The sequence below is a fragment of the Acanthaster planci genome, linkage group LG12 (assembly GCF_054643075.1).
Source record: "Acanthaster planci isolate LZ-2023a linkage group LG12, COTS_SCS, whole genome shotgun sequence".
Taxonomy (NCBI): Eukaryota; Metazoa; Echinodermata; class Asteroidea; order Valvatida; family Acanthasteridae; genus Acanthaster; species Acanthaster planci.
This window is the reverse complement of record NC_141788.1, coordinates 16,369,203-16,379,047: the sequence shown is the minus strand read 5'-3', so window position 1 is coordinate 16,379,047 and position 9,845 is coordinate 16,369,203. Positions and strand designations below refer to the sequence as shown.

At 41.4% G+C, this 9,845-nt stretch overlaps 1 protein-coding gene across 1 annotated transcript in view; it reads left to right on the top strand.

Moving 5' to 3' along the window:
* Window positions 1-239: 239 nt before the first annotated feature.
* Window positions 240-9,845, top strand: part of LOC110978493 (endoplasmic reticulum metallopeptidase 1-like) — a 46,172-nt gene continuing 36,566 nt past the window's right edge. Inside the window, exons 1-2 of the mRNA XM_022233538.2 lie at window positions 240-982; window positions 9,330-9,563. Of these exons, the coding sequence (XP_022089230.2) occupies window positions 391-982; window positions 9,330-9,563 (826 nt within the window). The 5' untranslated portion in view covers window positions 240-390. The remainder of the gene's footprint in view (window positions 983-9,329; window positions 9,564-9,845) is intronic.

Here is a 9,845-nt window from a genome sequence, read left to right as displayed (position 1 = left end):
ATCTTGGGCAAGTCACCTTACGCATTGAGGAAGCCGAACATATCTACCCAGGAGCAAATGGGTATGCGTGGTTATTTATGTCTGTGGGTAGGACACGATTATGTTTGCGCCGAAATGGCACCATATTCGGCTGCTCTCTAGGAAGCAGAGATGGTCTCAGGAATGTTCAGATGGAAGATTCGTTCAGATGATGGGAGCCCAATGTGATGGTACCTTGGCGCGGCACGCGCACCCGCATTGGGCTTTTAATATATGGGCATTTTGTACCTACTTGACAAGTGTGTGCAATAAGCTGCAGAGAACCACGTGACCTTTTGTGTGCTAATATCAGCTGATCGGGGACACGATGACGTGACGGCACGCATACGGCATTGTACGTGCACACTAGCCATGGAGAATAGCGTCGGAAGGGAAGTTCGACAGCGTAGTATTGGGATCGAAAATCCCCCAAATGCTGCCAAAAATGGCCTCCATAACGGTTCAAAAATCAAAAAGTTGCCGTCCCGCTACCTCTCAGAGGGAATTTTTGGCTTCATTTTGCTCTACCTGGGTTTGCTTTTTCTTGTGGCGTCCTGGAGTTACCACCGGCTCCCGGCTCCGAAGACTGTGGCCGAGCACGGAGGCACGGGGGAGTTTGTGGAGGAGCGCGCCCGGGCGCATATCGCCCAGATCACCAGTCTGGGACCCCGTCCAGGTGGATCGAGAGCAAACGAGATCCACTGCGTCGCGTACCTTATGAAGGTTTTGACAGAGGTCAAGAAAATGGCCGTTCCAGGGGTCCATGAGGTCGAGATCGATATATCCCACCCGGAGGGGTCGTTCACCATGGACATTTGGGGTGGTTTTTCGCCCTACTACAAGAAAATAACTAACATCGTGGTCCGCCTGAGTCCGGCGAAGGAAGTGGTTAGGCAAGGCGAAGGGGCCCACGATCACAGTCTGCTGTTAAACTGCCATTTTGACACAGTAGAGGGGAGCCCTGGTAAGAATTCAGACAAAATTATATTCCAAAAAAATTCTTATCTTAATCGGTTTTGAAAGAATATTGCATCCTCACTAGCTGCTCATGCCTGCACACTACTAGCCCCACTAGTGTGGCACGGACTCTCACCGCCGCTCCATCCTATTGCTCCGGGAGTGAGAGTCCGTGCCACACTAGTGGGGCTAGCACACTACATACATTTTCAAAATCATAGGCTATACCGAAATGGGTCAACTCGTACTCAGTGTAACTCGTACCCTGGTCAACTTGTACCCCGAAACATGCACCCAAGTTAACTCATACCCAGGTCAACTTGCACCTGAGTTAACTCATACCCAGGTGGGCTCGTACCCGAGTCAACTCATACTCACCAGGCCCATTCAGCAGCAAAAAGGTGGAGATTTTGTTGCTCTCATTTATTGAATGCAAACGTATGTATGCATAAAGGGTATGAAGTTCCTTTTACCAGTCGGATTTCGTTGAAAAATCCCCACCGTGTTTTAAGAAGGACATAAATGCCGTCTGACTACAAAAAAAAAAATTTTTCCTTCTCATTCATAAAATAAAATGAATTGTCCAGTTTTCGTTTGTTGGACCGTACTTGCCAATTTTACCATTTTAATGATATAAGACATTTTAGTGTTCCTAGCATCTAGCATTGCCAAAAAGAGAGAAAAACAGGAAAAAGGGGAAGAAAAATTTCGTAATCCATTTGGGGTAAAAAAGGAAGAAAACAATCGTAATTCATTTGGGTCACAATTCCTGTGTGTTTTTGTTGAGGGTATGAGTTGACTAGGGTACGAGTTGACCCAAAATAGTACATACATGTATGTAGCTCATAAAGTGCGAAATCTTTGAGCAGACATGATCCCAGGACTGAGAGTACCACCCTCCATCCCACCTAGACCACAACTGTAATCCCTTTGTTCCACTGGAACTGGTGAGGGTTCCATTCAACTTGCACACTGGTGCCAGCAGATCCATTTTTGTAGTAGGCAGGTGCAGATGTGAATTTATTGGGGAAAGTTTTTTCACCTGCCTGTTTGTCCTCGGTGTTGGTGAATATCTGGCACGCTTAATTGATTCTGCTGAATGAGGCTGGAAGGCTGTGCAGAAGTCTCCAATTGGTAAGATACCATAGAAGTGGTTGAAGTTTACATTGGCTTGTGTTTAATTCTTTATGTGGGCGATTCACAATAGTGCGCCTCCAAGAGTTTGCGATTTGTTGGCCAATCACAATGTGCGAAATCTGTCAACCCAGTGCGCATTTGAAAAAGGTCGACAGATTTCGCACATTGTGATTGGCCAAGGCGTCGCAAACTCTGGGAGGTGTACAATTGTGAATAGCCCGTATTGGTTATGGTCAGAATCCACGAGCATGCTGTTCGGTCCTGTGGGATTTACTAAAAGAAAAAGAGCAGTACGTGAATAGATGAATGAAATCAATTGTAAAAATTGATTTTGTTTTGATGTGTTTTCATTTCTTAGCAAGGGTTCACTTTGATGAGTCATTACAGGATAGCAGTCATCAAATTTCGCAGAGTATATTATGCCTGAGAGCGAATAATGAGCCTCTTTTATGATTTTGTTTGGTGATTTTGATCAAAAAGGTAGAGTCCCATTTTGTGTAAGTATCCCTGAAAACCAGCTTGGTTGTATCCCTCCTTCCTCCATGGTTGTATGTCGCTGCTTTCTGTCACTTTACTTAGAACCTCTAATCCTCGCTAAATGGTCTGAAGACGAGAAAGAAAGTGCAGTCACTGAGATCTGTATTCAGGTTCATACACATGTACTGAACTGTCTGCCTGTGAGCTTTATTCTACCAAAGAGGCAATGAATGCTTTCAGTTTGTGATATACATGTATGTCCTCTCAAGTTACAAGCACTTGTAGAGAATGAGCCAGTTCTGTATTGTAAAGAGGGCCAGTTCATTTGAGTATAAAAGCATCTGAAGTTTGCCAGTCAGTGCCTGTGAGTCTGCATACAGCCATGCTGATAGTGATAAAGCCAACCTCAATATTGTAGTAATGTCTTGAATGATCTACCGGTGCGACATTTGTTCACCTACTGGTAACCCCCCCCTCCCGTGCAAGGCACTCTTGAAATACTGAATTGGTTCAATGATGCACTCATACACAACACTGCCCACTTTACAAGGCTCTCCAATTGAAGAGAAAAGACTGAGCAATTGTGAACCATATTTTGCATGGCACATTCCAGGTCTTGGCAAAGCTCAATTTTTTTCTTGGATGGGGATGGCAGCACCAGGTCCCCTTGTACAGCCTGTTAATAAAAGTATTAAAAGGGGCACTTTGTCTTGAAATGGCCGAAATTTTCATGTACAGTACATAAACAGAACGGGTTAAATGAGATTATTTTTCAAATTTCTGAACTACATGTAATATGTATGTACCGGTACATGTAGAGGAATCCAATCCAGTGGATGACTGTTGACACATGGTTGACAAAAGTCATTTTCACTCAGTAATCAGAATGATTCTTGGTGCTGCTGCTTTCTTTTTTCACATTTAAGAAGGAAGTACTGTACATGTACACATCGTACCCCTTTTGATTTGCTGCATTCAACAACGAATTTTAAAATGCATGTAATTCACTTGTTTAGGATGTGACTAAAAAGTATCATATTTTCCTTTTTTTTTTTTTTGAGCCAACTCCAGCCTTGGGTGCGGGTCTTGTCTGAAGAATGATGTCCCACAGGCAAGCCAAGAAAATGTCCAACCAGTGACCAAAGCAGAAAGATGTTCCTTGCATTACTGGCCCCAGCTTGTACTGTATCAAGTACAGTACAGTACTGTACTGTACTGAACAAAAGAGGGCATGGTTTTTTTTTTGGTACTCACTGCCATGAGGCGGGCAACTACATGCGCGTTTGAAGCGGAGCACGCTGAGTATGCGTAACTAATTTATTCCGGCATGCGTGGTCTTTGCGTACATGCAGAACGCGTGCAAGAACACGCTTTTAACCACCTGTCTTTCTTTCGCTGATTGGGGGCGCATTTCAGCTCGGGGTAGATTATACATGACAGCCATTTGAAGCTTGCGATAATGCAAGTTCTCACCCTAATTAGGCTTCAAAATGTTAGCTCAATGCTTTCATTGTGCTGCATAAATGCACACAGTATACATGGAGAAGTCACAAGTGGGAAGCCAGTTTGCAAGCTGGCAGCACTGGCCATGTTGGTCATGGTTGGCACAGCCTGGGTAAACGTGTGTACATGAACATGTGTTGACTGTAAACTGTGGAGTCATTGAACAAGCTATCAAAGAATACATTACACTTGTACATACAGTGTACTTGGTGGTGTTTCTCATATATATATATTACCAGTAAGTGAGCTCTTTAAACTGTAAAAACCTTAACCATTGTACAAATTTGTACGAATGTGTTTAAAGGACACCTCCTGATACAATCAGTGCTCTAACTGCCCTGATTTTCTGTTTTCAAACTTTCGCCCTTCAAAATTTGTTCCCCTACAGTATAAGCATAAAAACCTCAAATTCTGTGAACAATTACATCATAACCTGTCCAAATAATACTTCATAGCTCACAGTGGTTAATTCTTGGGCAGTGTGCATACATGTAGCCCTTGAATCCCCACCTTTTCCTATACAATGTATATGATGTACACGTACCGGTAAATCATTCCAATGACATGGTTAATTCACATTTGTTGGGCTCAGTAGGAACATGTTAACCTTTCCCACGATTTGAGACTCGTTTCTGAAGTTATTCCTGGTTTACTTTCAGTGGAACTAAAATCACATTGCTGTTTCTTAATCTGCTTCTTTCGGGAGTTGAGTTTCAAATTCGCTTTACTTGTGCAGTTGAAGACAGTGGAAAGCGAAAATGAAATCAATAGGTGACAAGTTGCCCAGACTAACCGAAGTGTATGCGCGCATAAAGTTCAAGAATGTGCTTTGGAGTTTGGTGCCACCGTGGTCATGGAATCTCCTTGCACTAGATGGTAATTAAATTGTTTATACATGTAAAAATTATTTCCATTTTTTGTTTGTTTTGGTGGTTTGGATTGACAGTTTCTATGATATAGGAATGCTACCGTAGTACTGCACATGTAGGCTTCAGTTCCACATGAGCCGTGCAAGGTGGCAGAGATTTGAAGAAATTGTTTTTATATATTGAAAGCTTCTGAAATGCATAATATGCCTGAGTGTAAAATCACATCACCCACATGTATCAGGTCACTGCTAGATGAGGCAGTAACTTAATGTGTTAGTCATCAGGTTTATGGTACCTCGGGGACTGCTCATCGATCTTCATAAGGCTGCTGTAGGAATGAGGTGTGGTTTGGCCTGTCCGTGATACCAGCAAATTGTGTCATTTTATTGGCCTATCTGTGGTAATGAACATTTCATCATTTGAAATCATATTCAGCAACTTCATTGTACATGTACATGTACTGTAGTATGGGTCGGGATGTGTAGGCCTACCATACTGGTACATGTGCATATACCAGCTACATGTACATACATTGTTTCAACATGTGATTCAGCCTGTGCATGTGTCTTGTCTATCATGTACATATACATGTAAGTTGACACTGTTTTGGGGGTCCGAAATTGGCATTTGTTGAAACGCATACATGTACTTTTATTTTGTTCGAGATTTTTAGTTTGACAGTCAAACTTCCCACCACCACCGTGGTCCTCACAATTTTCATGCAATTGATAACTTGAATCATCCAACACCAGTCTTAAAAATTACCCCCCACAGTTACTGCTTCCAGCACCTTTAACCAGCTTGGGGGCAAACATGTACATGTACACGGTGCATGCTTGATGCTTCCTGCAGATGTGTGCACACACCTTATGGATGTGTCAGTTTGAATGGTCGACCCAAAATGACAGCTTTCTGTTTTATTTATTTTCTATACTATAAATATTAACTACCTGCACACAGTGCACAGCGGCATAATATTGCCCTGTACATGTACCAACAACATGTACATGTATGTATGATTAAAAACAAAATAAATCTCGGGGATTAAAATTACATCCCAGGGATTTGAAATATTTTACATGTACCAGTATGCTTCTTTTGTGAAATGTGTTTTAAGTTAGAAAATCATTTACATGTATAAGCACCTTGTCAGTTTCCCTATGTGCCATTAGTTTGTTTTCATAAAATAGAATTTTAATTCACACATTTTGCCGTGTTAAGTGTATGATTGTATTTGTGATGCAAAATAATCGCTGAAAATGATTGAAACTCCAAGCAAACACGGGTGTGCGTTTGTGGCACAGTGGATACTGTTTCTTTTACAAATTTGCCAAAGTCGAACACAGTCTACACCTTGGCTATCTTGCTGATTTTTTTTTTTTATGTCAAGTTCATATTCACCTTTCATTGATGGAGTTGCCTGTGTACATAATAATAATTTAGAATTTACAGTGCGCCCTTTCCACCAAAGTGATCAAAGGCGCATTACACTAAAAACTTATTTAAAACCAATTACACAAAAAACCAGTTTAAATATCCAAACACACATTAACTATTTAAAACCAAAGCAAATTATACAATAGTAGTAGAGAGAAAAAAAGGCCATCATGCCAGTACCCAGACTGGAGTATGGGGATACATCTGTCCTGTCAACGGGGTAACTAACTAAATAAGCCTAAACCTAAAACTTGTTCCTTTAATAATAACATCTGCCTAGTTAGAGCCATTTTTAGACACCAATTTACATTCGTAAATTTACACAGTAAAGTTAATGTATTTCACTTTTCTGTCACTTTATATATTATTCTTCATGCAGTATTATTCATTGTACTAGTAGCCTACGTACACGTGTACATGTATAACATTACACATATGTTGCCAACAACTGAGCTGTATTGCTTTCCAGCAACTAAATGTATGTAATTTGACAGGTCTTTGTAATTCTGCGGTTGATACAATGTAGGAAGGAAGCCAGGAAGACAAACTGGCCTTCATGTACTATGTACAGCAGTACATATATACCGGTACCTGTACATGTACATGGCAGACACGTACTACATGTGAGGGCATGCTGTGCTACATGTGTACATCTTCAAATATGAATTTGAAACATGTATCAAATACATGTACTGGGATTTCACTGCATCTTTCAGTGAAGCAAGCTCAGCAATGAACAGACTAGGCATGTTTGTACTGTACATGTACCAGTAGGTAAATGTACATGTACATACATGTACGTGTACCTGTATTTTTTTTTTCATTCTTTTTTTGATCGTTACAATCTTCACTTCAGCGTCCATGTTGAGGATGTGATTTCTCTGGTCGTTAATTATTGTTGATGCTCATCTCCATTTTATTGAGGACACTTTGTCTCAGTGGGGATACATACATATACATGTAGGTCAGTCGGTGCACTCTGACAAAACCGTTCATGGTTTAGGGATACCGGTACGTGTATGTCGATCTGTATACCCAGCAAGAAATGAGACCAAGGGGTACCCCCCCAACATGTTCAATCCCTATACACATTCCAGACTATTGTTACTTAACACATCCCCCCAAGATGTCTTAAAGGAATTCCCCAGATTCCTGCCAGACAATGACCAACACAAAGCAGGGGGAGTTCTCTCCGTCTCATACCTTGCTGCATATGTCGATCTGCATTATTCATGTTCTTATTGCTGGGCTGTAATACATTTGCACAGTCTATCATTTTGGACACCACTTTTCTTCAATAAGATTGTACCTCTTTGGAAGATGTTCCTGTACATGTGCACAGTTGAATGATTTTGGTTTCCTCAATCCTTGTCACAAAGACTGGCATTTGTTTTGTAAGTACACGTAGTACAGTACAATACATGAACTGCAAGAGTACATGTGCATGAACTGCAAGAATAAAGTCAGTGTATATGTAAAGAAAAATGTTAAATTCAGAGGCACGCGTTCAGGAAATCGTAGACATTGCTGATTACAAGATTTGTGCTGTTTGCTTTGTGTTTTTCCCCCTTCTGCCTGACGAGCCTTGTTATCCAATTAGGCATAATTCTCTGCACATCTGCGTCATGAGGAAACTGAAATTTTACAATCAGTGCCTGAATTCTGAATGATTTAATAGCCATGTCAAGGCAATTAAGGCCTTGCAGCTAGAGAGATGTCTTGTGATACAAGACATAAAGCATCAGATTTCAGCAACTTGGATCCGTTTTCAATTCATGGCAAATTGTCAAATCAAAACCCTGCCTTGTAGACAATTTAGATGAATCCAAGTTCCATCTTCTAAATTCTACCCAATCAAAATGATTTTGTACCATAGGCCATCTCATCGTACATGTCTGTCTCCGTACATGTAAGTCTACTGCACTTCACACTTGGGGAGTCGGGTTGGCGCAGTGGCTCTTTCCTCGCCTTTCACCTCTGCGGTCCAGGTTCGATTCCGGGCTCGGTCCACATGTGGATTGGGTTTTCAGTCCCTACCTGATTCCATGAGTTTTACCCAGAATATTCCTCTGGGGTTTTCCTCCCACGTCTAAAACTGTAACTGCTTCTCATTGTCTCCTCTCTACAGGTTTCTTCAGGCTTACGAGCTATAGTGCCTAGGGCACTTTTGAGGAATCCTTGGTGTCATTACCAGAAATAAATAATAATAATAATAACACCAATGTACAAAAACATCAATTTGCATATATTGCTTGAGGTCCTCCCTATTGGCTCAGCTACATTACACGTACATGTATACATCAGTTCACAAACATTACGGTAGTTTTCATGGGAGATTGGCGTACTGGTAGCTATACGGCAGTTAATTTCACTTGTACCGAACATGTTGGACTTACTTCAGCTGCTTTCTCGAATGACCTTGGAATTAGACTGGCTCATTCTGCCGTGCATTCTGCTGTACTGTATGGTAATGAAAATACGGTACCTACAGTGATGGAAATGATACACAGCACACATACAGTACATGTACCTCAAAGTGATGAGTGTAATGATTAGATCCCAATATTCATTTGCAGGAAGGCGAGGGGAGAATTGCACTTAGGGTACATACAAATTGTGTATGTGCTTCCTATCACAGACAGTTGATCCACGGAAAATTGTCCAATAACAGACCATTATTGAGGAAGGAATTACATGTTTTACTTACATTTACCAGTATGTGACCTAATAAGGAAAATATTATTGACTACCAGTACTTGCCATTGAATCTGTAATGACTATGTTATTCATTCGTGTTTGGCATTTAGTCATTTCTGAAAATAGGAACATTAAAATTTAAAACAGAGGGAATAATGTAGATTGTGATTGTCTATGCTGCATAATGATAAAATTTTGGATAAATAGGCCCATTGTGTGTTTCCTCACCCCCAGGGGCCAGTGATGATGCAGCTAGCTGCGGTGTCATGCTGGAGATACTACAGAACCTGGCCACCTCCCCGTACTCTCTGCGGCACGACATCATCTTCCTCTTCAATGGTGCAGAGGAGAATGTCTTGCAGGCCAGCCATGGCTTCATTACGCAACACCCCTGGCGGAAGAATATCAAGGCCTTTATCAATCTGGACGCAGCCGGAGCTGGTGGCAGGGAGCTCGTCTTCCAGACAGGTAAAAGAAAAACGTTTCCTAGAGAGCTTTGGGGGGCAACAAAAATCATCGTAAATTAACATGGACTTCCAATGATGTGAATATCCCCTCCCTCGTTGCCAAGCAAAATACATACATATAAATATGCGCATACAAGTATTTATTGGGTTATTTTTAAATTCTTTTGAGGTTATGATTTGTTCATTCATGGGTATCTTATTATATTGGCACTTATGGTACTAGATAGCTCATAGCTGGCAGTGGTACAGCGTTCCATTAAACGCCAGCTGTGAATTATCCTGT